General features: G+C 30.8%; 1 protein-coding gene across 1 annotated transcript in view; it reads left to right on the top strand.

Annotated features, from left to right (window-relative positions):
- LOC139485895 (gem-associated protein 5-like) overlaps positions 1–22124 on the top strand; it is a 178831-nt gene that overhangs the window by 55185 nt on the left and 101522 nt on the right. The window contains exons 16-17 of the mRNA XM_071270551.1: positions 7412–7588; positions 12487–12624. Of these exons, the coding sequence (XP_071126652.1) occupies positions 7412–7588; positions 12487–12624 (315 nt within the window). The remainder of the gene's footprint in view (positions 1–7411; positions 7589–12486; positions 12625–22124) is intronic.

Below are 22124 nucleotides of genomic sequence, written 5' to 3'. Positions count from 1 at the left end.
ATTGCAGATTAGGGCAAATAACTAGACAAATTTTGTACTGTGATTGTACAATCCAAGATGGCGGTATACCACGTATCTACCTTAATGATCTCCAACTCAATATGGAAAGAAGTAGATGAAGTATGACTGCCAATGAGACAAAATAGCTATATTAAACAGAGATTAAATGTAAACAACTGAAGGTCACAGCATGGTTTTCAACAATGAGCAAATTCAAACTGCACAGCAACATTTAACAGGCTCTGACAGAATCAAATATCATTAAAAAATGACAGTATGAACAGCTTGATTTATGCAACAAAAAAAAGATAGACAAGTATGAAATTCAACAACACACAACAGCCACAGACTTGGATTATCTAGACTCATACAGAATGTGTCTGGTTCATACCTATTTACAGTAACCTTTTGACAGGAATTTCTATGGGTGGTATATACCGTGGCTAGATTTATTTTCCTTGGTACCAATTTTCGTGGATTGGGGGGACATTTGATTTCTTGGTTTTGCCAAAGTCTGCATATAATAGATATAGGAAGATGTGGTGTGAGTGCCAATGAGACAACTCTCCATACAAATAACAATTATGACTATATATATGAAATTTGTAATTCATTGAACATTTAATTTAATTCTGTCACAACAAAATCTACAAAAACTGGAATCCCACAAATGTTAATGGATCCTCAGTAGTTGATGGACAGGAGACAGGAATGTCAGTTTTGCACCAATAACACAAAGAAACCAGTCAATTGTTTAATTCCCCATTTTGTACATTTGAAAATGCCTGTACTAAGTCAGGAATATGACAGTTCTTGTCCATTCTTTTTGATGTGTTTTGTTATTTGATTTTGCCATGTGATTAGGGACTTTCCGATTGAATTTTCCTCTGAGTTCAGTATTTTTATGACTTTACTTTTTGTTAGATGATGCAGAGTGTCGAAGGAGACTTTAGGTGTTCACTCTGTCTGTCCGTCTTGTCTGTCCATCCGTCAGTCTGAATTCCGTCAAATCAATTTTCACAATTTTTTTTTTCTTGCTTGGAGATATTGATTTAACATTTGGTGAATAATTTATCATGACAATTTAAGTTACAGATCTAGTTCAAATTTTTTTCCGGCCTGATGCTTTTGTGCAGAGTTATGGTGGCCCTTGGACTTAAAGAAAGTTCAATTATGACAATTTGTACTAAAATTTCATACAGGTTCATGCATGAATATGACAATTTGTGAAATATTAATTTCACTGTAAAAATTATCAATTGATATTTTTCTAGTGCATATGTTTCTGCTGCAAGTGGTTCATTTCTATTGATTAAAACATGTTAAATGAAAGCAGTATAATTTCATTTGCTATTTTCTAAGCTAATGATCACTTAAGAGTTTAATTGATGACTTTTTGATTGGATTTTCTGCAATTTGCCATTTTGAAATGTTTGTTTTTTTACCTTACAACTCTCTAAATTCCATTTTTTTACACAGAATTTATTTCTGTCATGAGGTATTTATCCATCACACGTACTGGTTGATTGCATGTGTAATGTTTACATGTGCGACAAATATATCGGTTAATTAAAGCTTGTTCAAATGTTAAACAACTACAGTATCAATAATCACAGTGTATACAATGGCAGTTAGTACTTCAGTCTTCATGATAGCTTAAGGTAACACTTAGAAAAAATAACTTACAAACACTGCATTTATGTCTAACTAGGATAGAAGCTAGCTAGTTCACTAAAGTGAAAGTAGAAGATAAAAAAATATGAAAAGATATTTGAAAAAAACTTTTATTATTGTACATGTAGTTACGTCTTTATGGTATTTTGATGGAGTTTGTGTTGCTCAGTGACTTTAGTGGGGATCTCATTGGAGGGTTCCGATCCCTGATCCCGCTTACTGTTTTGTCAGATTCATGAATCCTGCTTACACTATATATGTAAGCAATTCTCATTTTTTGGGATACGATTGCTTTCAAGCAATCTGTAGACTTATACCGGTGGCTCAAAGCAATTTCCCTCACGTCAATCGTTTTATTCTAAACATTAAGGAACATCTCAGATTCTTATGATTGTCTTGCTTTAAAAGGGTAAAAACAAACAAAGGGATTGAACTTAATCAACTTTCCTATAATGTTCTTTTCATAATCTTCATGTTTGATAATTCCCTTGACTTCGATGCGTGTTTTTAAGAACACGGAAAATCAGAATTAAGCAGTATTTATATTTAGTGAAGTTATAAATTTAGAAACACGTCAGAGGGAATTCCCAGTTTTGATAAAATGCGAGAGTTCTCTGAATACCGATAAATCTATTTCTGTCATATAAGAACTGAAGTGGAGCCGGTTTTTCTTATATGTTACCGTTATGAAACTGATATTTGAGATTGTACTTCCATAAAGAAATTGAAAACCATCTAGGTCGTTTAATAAGCATTTAATATATCTTGCCCCAGGGTTTGATTTGGAAATTATGCGCATGTGTATAGTTTTCTTGACTTTAAGGGGTTTTAGATTGACTGGTTGCTCTGGATTCCCGACTCAATTAATTAATTTATAACTCATGGGATCTTTTCTATGTATGTCTGCTATTGAGGGTTATTGTTGTTTCATAATTTTAAATCATATGCATCATTTAGATTAAAATAAATATATTCCACATCGTAGAACACCACTTCAGGCGAAATGGAGTCTTCCATATTATCGTTTCGAGTTGTCTCCCTTCCGGCAGTAACTTCCGTGAATTCTGAAGTCCTCTGAATATAAACAAGACGTCGAGTATTAGCTTGTTCTGTCAATAAACGTCGTATTATATTAAAAACGAATGCAATTTAAACCGATAAATGTGTACGGAAAGGAGCCATGATGACTGACCCAAAGGAAATTAAATATTTAAAGAGTTAGGAATGGGGTTCCTCCTAGAATTAACGTAAGAAAAAAGGTGATAAGATACGAATTGAAATCTACATCTACATCATACGACGATCCATCAGCACATTGATGACTATACGTCGGCGCATCGCTAACAGACACTTAATAAAATATAATAACCAATAAGTGAAATAAAATACCTTCTCTGACATCTCTCACTCTGAGTCAGTCAGTGACTACTGTGGAAAGTAAACTTAGTATTGATAGTACAAAAATAAAACACCTAATTACATTGTTCATACACTTTTATCCGGGTTTGGCTATTTTGTAACTATTTTACATGTCTGTTTGTCATTTGAATCAGTTTTGAAAATAATATTATCCAGCTACATGCATACATGTGTCAATGAAACAATGGCAATCGTATCCCTCAGAGCTATCTGCTCTTTGATTTGTTATTTCCCGGGTCCTGCAAGACCTCATTTCCCGTTTTCACGACACAATAATTTGACTTTCACGTGTCACGCTTACAAAAAATCGGCAATCCCGCGTCACGCTTAGACCCCAATGAGACCCACTTTAGTGGTATATGCTCTGTTTTGTATAATGTTGTTTTTATACGACCGCAAAATTTGAAAAATTTTTCGTCGTATATTGCTATCACGTTGGCGTCGTCGTCGTCGTCGTCGTCGTCCGAATACTTTTAGTTTTCGCACTCTAACTTTAGTAAAAATGAATAGAAATCTATGAAATTTTAACACAAGGTTTATGACCACAAAAGGAAGATTGGGATTGATTTTGGGAGTTTTGGTCCCAACATTTTAGGAATTAGGGGCCAAAAAGGGCCCAAATAAGCATTATTCTTGGTTTTCGCACAATAACTTTAGTTTAGGTAAATAGAAATCAATGAAATTTAAACACAATGTTTATGACCACAAAAGGAAGGTTGGTATTGATTTTGGGAGTTTAGGTCCCAACAGTTTAGGAATTAGGGGCCAAAAAGGGACCCAAATAAGCATTTTTCTTGGTTTTCGCACCATGACTTTAGTATAAGTAAATAGAAATCTATGAAATTTAAACACAAGGTTTATGACCATAAAAGGAAGGTTGGTATAGATTTTGGGAGTTTTGGTCCCAACAGTTTAGGAATAAAGAGCCCAAAGGGTCCAAAATTAAACTTTGTTTGATTTCATAAAAAATTGAATAATTGGGGTTCTTTGATATGCCGAATCTAACTGTGTATGTAGATTCTTAATTTTTTGTCCCGTTTTCAAATTGGTCTACATTAAGGTCCAAAGGGTCCAAAATTAAACTTAGTTTGATTTTAACAAAAATTGAATCCTTGGGGTTCTTTGATATGCTGAATCTAAAAATGTACTTAGATTTTTTATTATTGGCCCAGTTTTCAAGTTGGTCCAAATCAGGGTCCAAAATTAAACTTTGTTTGATTTCATCAAAAATTGAATAATTGAGGTTCTTTGATATGCAAAATCTAACTGTGTATGTAGATTCTTAATTTTTGGTCCCGTTTTAAAATTGGTCTACATTAAAGTCCAAAGGGTCCAAAATTTAACTAAGTTTGATTTTAACAAAAATTGAATTCTTGGGCCTCTTTGATATGCTGAATCTAAACATGTAATTAGATTTTTGATTATGGGCCCAGTTTTCAAGTTGGTCCAAATCAGGATCCAAAATTATTATATTAAGTATTGTGCAATAGCAAGAAATTTTCAATTGCACAGTATTCAGCAATAGCAAGAAATCTTCAATTGCACAGTATTGTGCAATAGCAAGAAATCTTTAATTGCACAGTATTGTGCAATTGCAAATATTTTCAATTGCACAGTATTGCACAATAGCAAGAAATATCTAATTGCACAATATTGTGCAATAGCAAGAAATTCCAATTGGATTTCAATTGGAGTTATCTTTCTTTGTTCAGAATAGTAGTTGAATCAACTTAAATCATTGTTTTATACAATATACAATGTATATTCACTTTTACTACCAACTGATAGATTAAAACAATCTTTACCATTCAGTGATAACAAGCACTTTTTTTACATTTTAATATTTTATGATGTATTTAAATGAGTAGTTATCGTTGCAAACTTCATTAGAAATGTTTATGATGTTACCCAAATTTCACGGTCCACTGAACATAGAAAATGATAGTGCAGATATCCCTGTACTATGGACACATTCTTGTTTTTGAATGACTTTAAAAATTTTGTTCTGATTATTTTCATCATATTTTTTTTTTAACTTAGGTTAAAGAGTCGTAATTGGAATTGAAATTGAACAGTGAAAATGCTAAAGAGGTTGTATCCTGCTAATGCTTGGCCATGACTTGCATTTTCAAAATCATTTTTTCGCTGAATCAGCTATTCAATTAATTTTACAACTAGGTTAAATACTAATGAAAATGTTTTGAAAATTAGGTTAATATTTCCTCATCTTTGCAATATAGCTGTTAAAGTTCTTGTCACCGTATTATGCTTCCGAATTAGCACTTTAGACATCCTACTCAAACAGGAAGTTCTATTATCTCTTAAACATCGGCAAACATTATTAAAATGTGTTCTGTGTCATTGGTTTAAATTGTTCTAACAGTTTATAGAAGTAGGTCAGATATTACAAGATTAGTACATGCAGATAATTGGGATTGAACGACTATGCAATTTCCTACATTTTGTTGTAATATTTATATTAGATACAATGCGCCATGATTACGGTATGCATTAAATGCACAATAAATTGCCATTGACATTTTAGATATCTGTTTATGAAATTTTCTTTTGATAGAGATTTTGTTCAATTATCAACTAGAGATCTATTGATCTAGATATGCTTGTCTATGTGTTTTAAAGACAATGAGTTGAATATGTTTTGTTGCGAGTTCAATGGATGGGAATTTTTCCTTTTTTGTTATTTTAAGGTGGTACCCAACACTTTCACTAAAATTAATTTGGCTCATTTAATTTTCATAAAATTTTTACAAAGTATTAACTTTGACCTTTTGACAAAAATATAAAAATTTCAAAAAATTTGAACCAAGCATTTTATCAGAAAATTTTTATTGGTTATATAGCAGTTTGACAAACACAAATTTTGATCACTGAGAAGCTTAATATTCCCTTTACAACACATTGTAATTAAAACGTTTAGCTGACTTGAAAGAGTTATCTCCCTGTAGTGTTAGGTACCACCTTAAAAAAAAATCATAGTTTTAGTATAGCTTCAACAAAGTTAAATAAAAGAGAGACTCCTATATAGGCATGTTGTTTCCAGGAATCACAGGATTCACAAAATATTAGTTAGTAATAAGGTCAGTTCATTGTGAACCACTAGTTGTAGGTCAATGTTACTTGGTATGGAGTTTTCTATTAGCATTGGCACAACAGCTCATAAACCATTTGACAGAGTATTGTAAGATTTATAATTACAGAATTTTTGAAAGTGTTAATTATGCACCTCCTGTTTCATAATTTCATCTAAATGATTTTTGGGGTTTACTTATTTATAGGTATGACATTAACTTTTTCACATCTGCACATCTTAGTATATATTTATTGTTACTTCTCTTCCTAAACCCCTGATAATAATTTGATGAAATCTTCTGAGAATCTTATTGGAGACTTTTCAACTAAGGAGCCTGTATTGTTCAGTTGTTGTTCTTGGCTCCTGTCTGAAAAACTGGCTTTTCCATTTTTTGTTTGAGCATTAATCTGGTTGTTGGTTTCCTTGTTGGCCAGTTATCTCCCATGCTATGGTCTGACCTATTTTGATTTCATTATACTTTACAAAAGTCCTTTGAAGTTTGTCTAGAAAACTTGACAAGCATTGGATTTTTTTCTACAGAAAATCAGATTCTGAAATGCCACATTTTCATTTAGGAATATGGGGCATCCCCTGAGCTCTTTATGAAGAAAAACCTATTCTGTTATATTGCATATTGCTCTTTTCCATGTATTTTAAATAGAAAGAGAAAAGAGTTGTCAAACTATTTAGAAACATAATGTATTATCAACATAGATACATTAAGTTGTGTTCACTGCATAATATAATTACACATTTCAAAAACTTGTAAAGCTACGATAAATGTCAATAAAGTATCATGATGTATCAGGACCTAAACTTATTGTATTGAAATGTTAATTTTAATGAAGTTTTAATAATCCTCAAAACTTTGAAATAATAAAAACTCTAATCAGAAATGACAATTATAGATAGATCACACTGTCGATCTGTTTACGTGAAGTGCTCTCTGCTCATTAACTTATCAATATATAACATGCTTGTTAAATCGTAAGAATTGATGAACTGACATTTTCAGAAAAAAAAAGAATTTGTATTTTTGAAATAATGATGTTTTACATATATTGAGCAAATTAAATTAATGTACTTTATAAGAAGTTTCAGTTTTGGTTTTTGAACCATTGTACTATGTTAAACCTTAATTAAAAACTGATATCTGAACGTGATTGGTAAATCTTTTCCCAGAATCAATATCTTCAGTGGAATTTGAAAGGTCTCATTTTATTTTAGGTTCAGTATATAATGATGAAGAAGTGTTGAAAAGCACAACATCACCCAAAGCAGACGACAGTACAGGGTCAGAGGTCACATCTGTGTCCAAGGAAGCTAGTTCACCAAACTGTACTAAAGCAACTGAAGTTCAGCCTGAATTTACTAAAATAAAAGAGAGAAAAGTTCTTAAACCTTGTGAGTATTTAATTATATTATTTCTTTTGCTAATTATAACTGTGATTGAAATCTGTTCTTTAGTTTTATGTATTTTTCCAGGTACCAATTTTCTTGGATGGAGGATTAAGTTGTATCTTTTAAAGCATACTCGATTATGTTATTATGTGTAAAAGACTATAGCAAATTAGTTTTTTCTTTCACTCACAATTGAACTTGTGGTTCACCTAAACTATAGAAATAAGAAGATGCTGCATGATTACCAAGGAGACAATATTTATCAGAGACAAATGGATCAGATCGATATCCATAGAGGTCACTGTCAAGCTTAATGCAGTAAATAAAAGTGATATAGTATTTTTTTTTTTAAAGATGTTGAAGTTTTACTAAAATTGATAAAGGTTTGTTTTGAAATTTTGGCAAGAGAATAATTTTGCAATGTGCTTGTTGAACAGTACAGCAGAGATTCACATGTACTATAATTTGATCTATCACATGTTAGTTAGGGGTAGTTGACTATTGTTGAAGACTGTATGTTGCACTGTAGATATTTGGGTTATTGTAGTGTGTTGGGTTGCTTTTTTTTGCCCCATTTATGTGCATCATGTTTTTCAGTCTGTGTGTCCGCTCATCTGTCCTGCGTCAGCTTAAAGTTTTGAGTCAAGGTTGTTTTTGGTGAAGTTGCAGTCCAATCGATTTGAAACTTAGTATACAATGTTCCCTATGATATGGTCATTCTAATCTTAATGCCAAACTAGAAGAGTTTGACCTCAATTGTACAGTCCACTGAATATAGAAAATGAAAGTGTGACTGGCATCTTTTTATTATGGACACATTCTTGTTTATTCTGTTTTCCTGTTCTCATCTACTTTCATGCTTTTGAATCAATTGATTAGACACTCATTTTCCAATTACAGTCGAAATTCTTTTCTTCATTACTGGTCAACCCAGTTTGCAGAAGCTTTAAACCTGTTAAAACATTTGTCATCCTGACTATGCATGAAATTTTTTATTCTTATCCTGAATATGCATGAAATATTTGCCACAGGTCTGTAAGCAATTGAATTAAATAACAGTATAAATTCTTTTCTTCATTACTCAATGGTCAACCCACTTTGCAGAACCTTTAAACCTGTTAAAATTTTTGTCATCGTAAATATGCATTTACTATTTAATTCTCATCCTGAATATGCATGAACTATTTTATTCTCATCCTGAATATGCATGATGTATTTTACTTTCATCCTGAATATGCATGAACTATTTTATTCTCATCCTGAATATGCATGAACTATTTTATTCTCATCTTGAATATGCATGATGTATTTTATTCTCATCCTGAATATGCATGATGTATTTTATTCTCTTCCTGAATATGCATGATGTATTTTATTCTCACCCTGAATATGCATGATGTATTTTATTCTCATCCTGAATATGCATGATGTATTTTATTCTCATTCTGAATATGCATGAACTATTTGCCCTGTTGGTTAATCAAACAGAAATAAATCAATAGATTCAAGTAGAAAAATGTATTTCCCCACTGGATTCAATTGTAGAATGTGTATTGAAGTGACAGTAGTGGGTGGAAATGAATTATAATCTGAATTAATGTCAACAAAAAAGTCATCTTTATTTTATTGTTTTTCTCTAAGGGCAGTTAATCTTATATATAAAAATACCCATTGGACAAAAAACAATGACTAATTGATATTTGTAAAATCATTGCTTCAATAATAGATGATATTTTAAACGATTGTAATAATTTTATTGTGTTTATCAAAAAACAAAATACTTTTGGGAGGCATTATTTGAGAGGTTGATTTTATTGAAAGAAAAAAGCTGTCATGCCTGAATAAGAAATGAGAACATTATTAATATTTATTAAATTTATTTCTTTTTTTGTTTTGTTTGGGTTTAATGATCTGTTTAGAGTTTATTAATAATGAACAATAAATTCTTAAGATTGCAAAACACAATTCTTTAATTTTCCCTAAAGCAACATTAGTATCTTTTTTTTTTCAAAAAAACAGACTTTAGAAAGTTGGTTTTTTGAATGGAATCTTGCTAGAACTAAAAAAAGTTAATACAACAGGATTTTTTGTCCCCAAAATAAAGGTTCCTGTTGCTTTTCTTAAATTAATTTGTACTATAGCTCCTTTGCACTTCTATACAGCTACTGAAAAGAAAAGAGGGGTGAGAGATACCAGAGGGACATTCAAACTCATAAATCGAAAATAATTGGACTTAGCCATTTCTAATAAAGAAAAAGGCAAGAAGCCATTTCTAATAAAGAAAAAGGCAAGAAGCCATTTCTAATAAAGTAAAAGGCAAGAAGGAAGTTCAAAGCTTAATGATTCTTTTTTAATGGTAATTGCTGTATCTCTTACAGTTCTTAATGTCTAGACAGAGCTTCCTATTCAAAAGGTGATGCTTCTTAATTTGAAGATGTCCTTTTAGATTATGCATATGAGTTTTCGGTAGACTGTTTTCGGAATAAGTTAATTTAAAGACTAGACAGACAAGATCATTTAATGAGTTAAAGTTAATGATAACTGACATTTCTAAATGTGTGTTGTTGTTTTGTTTACTTTGAATTAAAGTGTTGTTCAATTAGCATGAGAAAATAAAAATGGTGAAGCAAAAACAATTATGTATAAATGATCTTAGTTCCTTGTTATTGTAATGGAGTGTCTGCAACCTTTTCATTTGTAATTGTTTTTATGGTCAAAGGTCTAGACTTAAGCCAGGTTGTTACTATCAAAGTTGACGTGGTCAAATAAAACTGACCAGATAAACTTGTTTGAAATCGATGCTTCATTGTCAATGCAAAATCGAAAGACTGGGATTTGAAGTTGAGACTGCAAAGGAAACTAGAGGCTCTCAAGAGCCTGTGTCACTCACCATGGTCTATGTGCATATTAACAATAAACACAGATAAATTCATGACAAAATTGAGTTTTGGTGATGGTGATGTGTTTGTAGATCTTTCTTTACTGATTATTCTTGTTGCTACAATTATCTCTATCTATAATGAACTTGGCCCAGTAATTACAGTGGTAAATATTTACAAAATATTTACAAAAATTAACAAAAATTTATGAAAATTGTTAACAATTGACTATAAAGAGCAATAACTCCTTAAGGGGTCAATTGACAATTTTGGTCTTGTTGACTTATTTGTAGATCTTATTTTGCTGAACATTATTGCTGTTTACAGTTTATCTCTATCTATAATAATATTCAAGATAATAACCAAAATCTGCAAAATTTCCTTAAAATTACTAATTCGAGGGCAGCAACCCAACAACAGGTTGTCTGATTTATCTGAAAATTTCAGGGCAGATAGATCTTGACCTGATAATTAATTTTATACATGTCAGATTTGCTCTAAATGCTTTGGTTTTTGAGTTATAAGCCAAAAACTGCATTTTACCCCTATGTTCTATTTTTAGCCATGGCAGCCATCTTGGTTGGTTGACGGGGTCACGCCACACATTTTTTAAACAATATACCCCAATGATGATTGTGGCCAAGTTTGGTTTAATTTGGCCCAGTAGTTTCAGAGGAGAAGATTTTTGTAAAAGATTACAAAAATTTACGAAAAATTGATCAAAATTGACTATAAAGGGCAATAACTCCTCAATAGGTCAACTGACCATTTTAGTCATATTAACTTATTTGTAGATCTTACTTTGCTGAACATTATTGCTGATTACATTTTATCTTTTTCTATAATAATATTCAAGATAATAACCAAAATCGACAAAATTTCCTTCAAATTACTTATTTCAGGGCAGCAACCCAACAACCCGTTGTCCGATTCATTTGAAAGTTTCAGGGCAGATAGATTTTTACTTGATGAACGATTTTACTCCATGTCAGATTTGCTCTAAATGCTTTGGTTTCAGAGATATAAGTCCAAATCTACATTTCACCCCTATGTTCTATTTTTAGCCATGGCAGCCATCTTGGTTGGTTGGCTGGGTCACGCCACACATTTTTTAAACTAGATACCGCAAAGATGATTGTGGCCAAGTTTGGATTAATTTGGGCCAGTAGTTTCAGAGGAGAAGATTTTTGTAATAGATTACTAAGATTTACGAAAAATGGTTAAAAATTGACTATAAAAGGCAATAACTCCTAAAGGGGTCAACTGACCATTTCGGTCATGTTGACTTATTTGTAAATCTTACTTTTTTGAACATTATTGCTGTTTAATCTCTATCTGTAATAATATTCAAGATAATAACCAAAAACAGCAAAATTTCCTTAAAATTACCAATTCAGGGGCAGCAACCCAACAACCGGTTGTCCGATTCATCTGAAAATTTCCGGGCAGAGAGATACTGACCTGATTAACAATTTTACTCCATGTCAAATTTGCTCTAAATGCTTTGGTTTTTGAGTTATAAGCCAAAAACTGCATTTTACCCCTATGTTCTATTTTTAGCCATGGCAGCCATCTTGGTTGGTTGGCGGGGTCACACCACACATTTTTTAAACTAGATACCCCAATGATGATTTTGGCCAAGTTTGGTTAAATTTGGCCCAGTAGTTTAAAGTTAAGGACGCCGGATGCCGGACGCCAAATGATGGGAAAAGCTCACTTGGCACTTTGGGCCAGGTGAGCTAAAAGGGGGAACCTAAATAATAAGAGCTAATAAAAATTGTGTTTATAATCCGTTTTTTTCTCTCCATAAAATAAAAACATTGCAATAATTTCTGAATTTACAGTAAATACATTCTGGATAAACAAAATTTCACTCTTTTCCTGTTTCATAGATGATACTGCTTAACAGAAGAATTCTGGATAGCAATCTTTACACTCTAGTCACCCAACAGTTCTGTAACAACATGAAAAACAACCTTTTCATTGTTAGAAGTAATCTCCAAACAATTGTTCTATTTACAGATAGCCAAACACATGGAAAAGAACCAAAGAAGAAACCATGGAAACCAAAATCCTTTTTCCCGTTGTCTGGTAGAAAAGAGGCTAGAGGAAAAGAACCAGTACTGAACGACATTTTGATCCTGGCCAAGCATATATTTGGTAAGTGTGTATGGCTACAGACATGTCAGTTACTTTGTGTTGATAGATTTGAGTTGCTCACAATTTTGTTAAAAATCTTGAATGAACAGACTAAAGGAGAATCAAAAGTCAAATAAGCATTTTTTTTTATAATTACTAAATTTGAAGATCAACCTCTTTTTTGACCTTTTTTTTAAATTAATTGAAGTTCTCTTCAATATTTCTTTGAAGGTAAAGGTCAAAGTTACTTGAAATAGAATGATTAAAAAAAGATTTTCAGGTTTAAATAAAACCAGACTGTATTTTGGGATTGAAACCAGACTTGCAATATATACAATGTATATGGTCACATACAACGTGTGGAATATACAGTTTGGTTCTGAGGTCATTTATCAAAGTAAATGTTACTAAGAAAAATGCTTTTTCATAAGATAATTGACATGACCCTACATTGGATTAGAACCAAACTTAGAGATATGGTAACATATGAAAAGAAGGAGATCCCTTATGGTTTTTTGCTTTGAAAACAAGTCAAGAGTCAGGATCCCAGTTACCATGGTTACTAAGATTGTATATATATAATATATCTACTTTTAAAAGTATCAACCAAAGAAAATCACAATTCAGTTATGCCAGTTGTCAGGCAGTAAATTGTATTTCTGTTTATTCCAGCTTGCATTAATTTCCTTAGTGTTCATACCTTAAATATTCCAAAAAAAGTTTACCAAATAACTACAGATTCATATTTTGTACACTTACAAAACATTATGTATTGTAGTGAATTTTCATGCCATTGCATGTTAGAGCAATGTATTAATGATACATAGTCAGATACTCAATAAACTATGAATGTGTATATAGTGATATAACAAAATTATTTGTGAATAATAACTCCAGTTGCAGAAGGAAGTGAATGCATCTATTTATTGTACCTTCTCTTATGGTCAAAGATAGATAACTCAATTCAAAATATGACTTACCTGCAGTAATGAATCTAAAGATAGATAACTATTTTCATCATATGTTCTACCTGCAGTTATGGTCAAAGATAGATAACTCTATTGAAAATATGTCCCTCCTACAGTTTTGGACAAAGATAGATAACTCTGTACTAAATATGTTCTACCTGCTGTTATGGTCAAAGATAGATAACTCAATTGAAAATATGTTGTATGTGCAGTTATGGTAAAAGATAAATAACTCAATTCAAAATATGTTTTACCTACATTTATGGTAAATATGTTTTTTCTTCTTCCAAACACTATGATTAATGTTTAAAATTGTCTAAACAATGTGAGCTGTTCAAGTTATTTAACATTTGACATCTATAAACTTATAATAAAATCTTTGCTTTTGTCTTATACTATAATGAAACACAAATAAAACTGAGTTTAGTTGAGATATACTAAGTATAAAGTTTTAGATTTAGCTCTATAAAATTAGAATATATTGGCCCAGGCCGTGCGAAAATTTCCAACAAATCAATGACTTGCATCAATTATTATAAGCTCTTATCTCTATATTCCGTATAGATCTGACTTTCCCCCCAAATGTGACCTACAGATTAAGACTTATCACTGGGTTTGTACTAATATGAGCATGACTGGTGGTGCCACATGTGGAGCAGAATCTGCTTAATATTTGGGAGCACCTGTTATCACCCCTCCTTTTTTGTTTGGGGTTCTTGTTGCTCTGTCTTGAGTTTTACCAAGGTGTGTTTTGTGTACTGTGGTTTGTCTGTTGTTTTCTTTTTCTTTTTCTATTTTAGCCATGGTATTGTCAGTTTGTTTGCAACTAATAAGTTTGAATGTCCATTAAGTATCTGCAATTTGTCACTATTTTAGAATTCTATCTGTTATAACCAAAGTAAAACTTCATTTAAATCTCATTCTGAATCCATTCTATTCAAGAAGTCTTTAAACACTAAAGTACATTTAGTATGATAATGAAGTCATACTATTTTCGTCCACAATAAAGATTTGTTTAGAATTGAAAGATCGTAGCGACCAAACGTTAAAGAGCTGTACTGTTCCATTACAGCCGTAATGTTCCACTCAAGATTTCCAATATATCTTCTGCGAAAGATATCACATCTTTATGGAGTACATTTCCATTAAGAAACTGACACTTTCTCAGAACAATGCTTATTCCTTTTAAACAAACCTCTTTTTATTTGTTATTTTGCAAATGAACTCTGACAAATATTGGTGTTTTTGTTTTAGTTATGGTTTATTGTATAATTTGATTTATTCCTATTGTCATATTTTGAAACAATACTGAATAATCAATTTTTCAATATTCTGTATAAAAGGATTGGGGTTTCCATAATTGAGAATAACAGGATAGAAAAAATAAAAAATAGGGCCAAAAGAAAAATAAATAATGGAATAATGTAATATAAAGAAGAAGAAATAAATGGTAAAGTTGAAAATGAAAATTAGCCGAAAATATGGAAATGACCCACCCCCCGTTTTCAAACCACCGAAAATAAAATGGCAGTAAAAATATGGAAACAAGGGTAACCATGTGACCACCCTTTGAGGGATGTCTATATATCTCAAGCTATTAATGGCAAAATATTGATAGAATAAATTCTTTGAAATTGAACATGATGACGACAACCTAGAGTGTAGGTGCACTTTTAGATGTCATATTTAAAATGTAAATGTCGTATAAATATAAAATGAAAAGAGAAGGGAAGCCGTTTCTTTGTAGACTGTTTTCCTCGCCTATAATTGTTTCCAATTTCCATGGCTATTATGGGTTATTTATGATACAGTGATTGAGTACTTTGTTCAATGGTTCAGGCCTAGGCTATTAGTTCTCTATTCTTCGTAAGTCGGTAGGCCATTATCCATTTGTTTTGTGTTAATGTCTGGTCTTACAAAACAAGTTAACAAGTAATTTATTGACTTGTGTACATGTTTGAATTGTTTGACATTTTGTCATGTCAGCTTAGAATGAGCCAGTCGTTGCTGTCTGTCATATTTGGATTTAGTTGTTTTCTGGTCTGTACGTCCGTTCAGGGTTTGTTTCTTTTCAGGAAAAGTTGATTGACTTTTTGTAAGTAGATTTTACATGAACATGTAGATTTATTTATTAAACTTCTGTTGCAAATGGCAAATGGAAAAATCCTTGTTTCTACAGATTTTTTTTTTACAAATCTTTTTTTAGGAGCTGTAAGATAATATAAATTTACTTAGTAATAAAGAAATGAACCTCAAGTATGATTGAAAAAAAAAATGATTTATATATCTCAAAAAGGGCATGTTTCTGACAGGATTTTCGTTGATTGGTGTCAACTGTAATATGAGATGTGTCTTAAATGGAACTTGAGATGTATAGCATGGTTATGTGATAACTGTAACATGATATATGTCTTTAATGTAATATGAGATATATCTTAACATTAACATGAGATATTTCTTAAGTGTAACATGAGATATGTCTTAACTGTAACATAAGATATGTCTTAACTGTAACATGAGAAATTTCTTAACTGTAACATAAAATATATATATACTGTAACATGAGATATATTTTAAGTGTAACATAAGATGTCTTAAGTGTAACATAAGACATGTCTTTAAGTGTAAAATGATGTATCTTAAGTGTAACATGAGCTATGTTTAAAGTACTAGTGTAACATGAGATATGTAATAAATGTAACATGAGCTATGTCTTACTGTTTCATGAGGTGTGTCTTAACTGTACCATTAGAAATAGCTTAACTGTAACATGAGATATGTCTTAACTTTTACATGAGATATGTCTTAAATGTAACATAAAAGATGTATTAACTGTAACATGAGATATGTCTAAACTGTAACACAATATATGTCTTAACTGTTACATAAGATATGCCATAACTTTAACATGGGATATGTCTTAACTGTTTCAACAGATATGTCTTCACTTTAACATGAGATATGTCATTACTGTAACATGTGATATGTCTTAACTATAACATATGATATGTCTTAACTTTAACATAAGATATGTCTTAACTGTAATACAATATATGTCTGAACTGTTACATAAGATATGCCTTAACTTTAACATGGGACATGTCTTAACTGTTTCATAAGATATGTCTCAACTTTAATATGCGATATGTCTTAACTTAAACATGAGATATGTCTTGACTATATATAACATATGATATGTCTTAACTGTAACATGAGATATGTATTAACTATAACATACGATATGTTTTAACTTAAACATGAGATATGTCTTTGCTGTAACATGGTACATGTCTTCACTGTTACATGACGGTAAAATGAGATATATCTTTACTGTAACATGAGATAAATTTTCATTGTTCATGAGACATGTCTTAACTGTAACTATAATATGAGATGTATAGAATAGTTATGTGATAAGTGTAACCTGATATATGTCTTTAATGTAATTTGATATATATCTGAACATTAACATGTGATATGTCTTAACATTAACATGATATATTTCTTAACTTTAACATAAGATATGTCTTAAATGTAACATATGATATATCTTAACTTTAACAGTCGATATGTCTTAACTGTTACATCAGGTATGTCTTTACTGTAACATGGTATATGTATTAACTGTTACATGAGAGTAACATGAGATATATCTTTACTGTAACATGAGATATGTTTTCAATGTTCATGAGATATGTCTTACCTGTAACTATAATATGAGATGTATAGCATAGTTATGTGACAAGTGTAACATGATATATGTCTTTAATGTAATATGAGTTATATCTGAACATTAACATGTGATATGCCTTAACATTAACATGATATATTTCTTAACTTTAACATAAGATATGTCTTAACTGTACAATATGATATATCTTAACTTTAACAGGCGATATGTCTTAACTGTTACATCAGGTATGTCTTTACTGTAACATGGTATATGTATTAACTGTTACATGAGAGTAACATGAGATATGTCTTTACTGTAACATGAGATATGTTTTCATTGTTTATGAGATGTATAGCATAGTTATGTGATAACTGTAACATGATATATGTCTTTAGTGTAATATGAGATATATCTTAACATTAACATGAGATAGGTCTTAACATAAACATGAAATATTTCTTCAGTGTAACATGAATTATGTATGAACTGCTACATGAGAAATGTTTTAACTGTAACATAAGATATATATGAATTGTAACATGAGATATGTTTTAAGTGTAACCTGAGATATGTATTAAGTGTAGCTGAGATACATCTTAACTGTATCTTAAGATATGTCTTAACTTTAACATGAGATATATCTTAACTGTAACCTTAACTTTAACATGACATATGTCTTAATTGTAACACAGGGTATGTCTTAACTTTATCATGAGATATGTCTTAACTGTAACATGAGATATGTTTTAAATATAACATGAAATATGTCTTTACTGTAACATGGTATATTTCTTAACTGTAACATGAAATATGTCTGAACTGTATCATGACATATGTCTTAACTGTAACATGAAATATATCTTAACTGTAATATGAGATATGTTTTAATTATTCATGAGAGATGTCTTAACTGTAACATGATATATGTCTTTACTGTAACATGAGATATGTTTTCATTGTTTTTGAGATGTATAGCATAGTTATGTGATAACTGTAACATGATATGTGTCTTTAGTGTAATATGAGATATATCTTAACATTAACATGAGATAGGTCTTAACATAAACATGAAATATTTCTTCAGTGTAACATGAATTATGTATGAACTGCTACATGAGAAATGTTTTAACTGTAACATAAGATATATATGAATTGTAACATGAGATATGTTTTAAGTGTAACCTGAGATATGTATTAAGTATAGCTGAGATACATCTTAACTGTATCTTAAGATATGTCTTAACTTTAACATGAGATATGTCTTAACTGTAACCTTAACTTTAACATGACATATGTCTTAATTGTAACACAGGGTATGTCTTAACTTTATCATGAGATATGTCTTAACTGTAACATGAGATATGTTTTAAATATAACATGAAATATGTCTTTACTGTAACATGGTATATTTCTTAACTGTAACATGAAATATGTCTGAACTGTATCATGACATATGTCTTAACTGTAACATGAAATATATCTTAACTGTAATATGAGATATGTTTTAATTATTCATGTCTTAACTGTAACATGATATATGTTTTAACTGTTGAATGAGATATGTCTTAAGTATGACAATTAGATATGCATTTTCAAGTGTAACATGAGATAGTCTTAAGTGTAACATGAGGTACGTCTTAAGTGTAGCATGTGATATGTTTTAAGTGTAACATGGTGTATGTCCTAAGTGTTTCATGACAATGTCTTAACTGTAACATGAGATATGTTTTAAGTGTAACATGATATATGTCTTTACTGTAACATGGTATATGTCATTACTGTAACATGGTATATGTCATTACTGTAACATGGTATATGTCTTTACTGTAACATGGTATATGTCATTACTGTAACATGGTATATGTCTTGATATGTGGTAAACATGTTTCTTACAGCTTTGTTGTTCATTGATGTCATTAGTTTTGATTGTTTTAGGCCGTAGCCATATCTGAAGTTCTTCTCCAGATGATCCCAGCTTTTATTTTCACCTACAACACACAAACATTAAAATAAATAGATATTCAATTGATTGTTCTATTCAAGTTTATTAAAGATAAAAAGCATACATCTAAACTTGTACAATGTCTTGATTTTTGGCCAGGAGAAAAAACACCCAAGCAGATGGGAATTACTTTACATGAATTCATTATTTCATGTAACAGTCAAAACAGCCTACTTAGCAAGTCAAATCTGATTGTTAATGAATAATGTTCTCCTTGGCTTATAGTGCTCTGAGTGCTTTGAATTATTTAAGTTCTGAGAGCAATGGTTTTTGAATGGTTTATTGAGCTTCTGTCAGGTTTAATTAAACACTTCTATTCCTTGTACATGAATTACACAACATGGAATTTGCATGCATACTAATTGCATGATAGACAGACATGTAACATAGTTCGTAATTCGGTTTATTACAAGGTCTTTACCCTCGTAAAACTTAAGGCTCTTTTGTATTGATTTATATCTTTTGTGTGTAGTTCTTTTGAAATTTTACTTGCAAATTTTATAACAGTAACAATAAAAATTCTTAGCTGGTTTGCATATAGAGTATTATATAATTATTTATTTCTAACTTGACCTTCATCACTTTATACAATATAACAATATACAACTATAATTTCTAATGCACCTTTGTCTCTTTTAGAAATGTCTGATGTGTAAAGATAACTCCAAATATTTGATTATATACTGAAGAAGTTGGAAAGTAGTATGGGTACACATAAACGACAGAACTATATTTAAAAAAAAAAGTATTTTGTCTCCTCTGTCATCAAGATACAAGACTGTGGTAGGGATAAGGGGACAGTTTGAATTTGTATTAAAGTATATATACTTAGGACTAAAAAGACATGGATTCCTTATGCCAACTGGATACAAAAGCCTTATGTTTCCATCTGTTTATGACCTTATTTCCATGGTTCAGTGACTACATTTGTACGTCTTGAAACAATAGGGACATAGCAATCCTACATGGCAATCCAGTTAATTACCACATTAACATCTTGTTGTCGTGAATTTACATATAACTTGCCACTGGACATGAACCAAATATCCAATATTGTCATCATCATCCAATAAGACAAAAAACTTAATTTTATAACATTCAGGGTTTGAGTACAGGAGTGGACACTGCCATTAATGGTAAAATTACCTCCAAGCCTATGTTATTTTAGTCAAGAGAAACATAATTTTGACAAATGATTTCAGTTTTGTCAAAGGGGGGCGGCTCAGGGGCATTTAAGCCCTCTTTGCCCCTAGTCTTCAATTCACTACTGGTTGTAGTATTAAACACAAATACATATATATATTCTAATATACCCATCAGACTGAACTAGCTATTGGGTAACTTGATTAAAACAGAAAAAGGTCAACTTGAAATTACTGTCTGAAAGCATATATCCCTTAATAAAACCATCTTGTCTTCTTGTTAAAATGTAATAAAAGTCATCTGTTATCTATAATCTTATAGTTTATAATTGATAATCAGCATGTATCAGTTATTTGATGCAGGTGCTCCTTGGGGATTTGATTGGCAGCTGTTCATTTCGCTTTACAAGAAAAAATACATTTCTTTTTCTTGAAATTGATCCAGTGAATAATGTTAGACATGATCATTTTGTATTGCACTTCATTTACCAATACATTTTCTTTTCTTTCTGGGTTGATCTATGAAACTTATAATGATCAGAGATATCGATGATAAAGATATAGTTGAAATGATTAAATTTAGAAATTATCTATCCTTAAGGACCTAAGAGTAAATTCTTAGGTTCGTGGAATTGATTATTTGTGTAATTATTTGAGACACAAATTTTATCCTTTTTCATTTTTTTACTTGAAAATTATAAACCAAGCAAAATTATTTTTGACAAGACATCAATTTGTTTTGTATTTACTCAGTACTTTTAATTTTTCTTCCTGGTTTATGTTATCTTTAGAGATTTAGTTGGAAGAAATATTAAAAATAAGCACTATTAGAAATTGACATCTGAAGGTCAGTCTCAGCTTGCAGTAAGTTGAATGGACAAAATTGTACTTAATGATGGAAAACATATTAATAAGCTCCAATTACTTCCGTGTTTGAAAATTAGATAAAAATCTTACGCAAGACTTATAATGTATTACTCTTTACCAAAATAATACAGTTATATTTTTATACCCCACCTATGATAGTAGAGGGGAATTATGTTTTCTCGTCTGTGTGTCCGTTTGTTCGTCTGTCCCGCTTCAGGTTAAAGTTTTTGGTCAAGCTAGTTTTTGATGAAGTTGAATTCCAATCAACTTCAAACTTAGTACACAATAATAATATGCCTATGTTAGATCTTTCTAATTTTGATTCCAAATTAGATTTTTGACCCCAATTTCTCGGTCATCTGAACATTGAAAATGAAAGTGTAAGTTTCAGGTTAAATTTTTTGTTTTAAGTTTTTGGTCAAGGTAGTTTTTGATGAAGTTGAAGTCCAATCAACTTGAAACTTATTACAAATGTTCCTTATGATATGATCTTTCTAATTTAAATGCCAAATTAGATTTTTACCCCAATTTCATCATCATGTTCACTGAACATAGAAAATAATAGTGCATGTGGGGCATTCTTGTACTGTGGACACATTCCTGTTTTCCTGTTTTACCATGAATCTTTTAATAAAAAAAATATGGATGAAATCTAAAAAGCTCTTTAAGAAATCGGCATTTATGAAAGACAACAGGAGGCTGAGGGTTCATTCTAAATAAACTGTATTTGATTAAGTGTATTCATAATAGAAGACACAAAATTTGACAAACTACCTTAGGCAAGTATTTTACTATTGACTATTTGGTTATCAGAAGGGAGATTATATGCCAAAGGATAAAACCAAATTATCCATTTGAACTTCGTTGTA

The sequence above is a fragment of the Mytilus edulis genome, chromosome 8 (genome assembly GCF_963676685.1).
Source record: "Mytilus edulis chromosome 8, xbMytEdul2.2, whole genome shotgun sequence".
In the NCBI taxonomy this organism is placed as follows: domain Eukaryota; kingdom Metazoa; phylum Mollusca; class Bivalvia; order Mytilida; family Mytilidae; genus Mytilus; species Mytilus edulis.
Note: the sequence above shows the minus strand (reverse complement) of the source record. Positions and strands in the feature narration are given on the sequence as shown.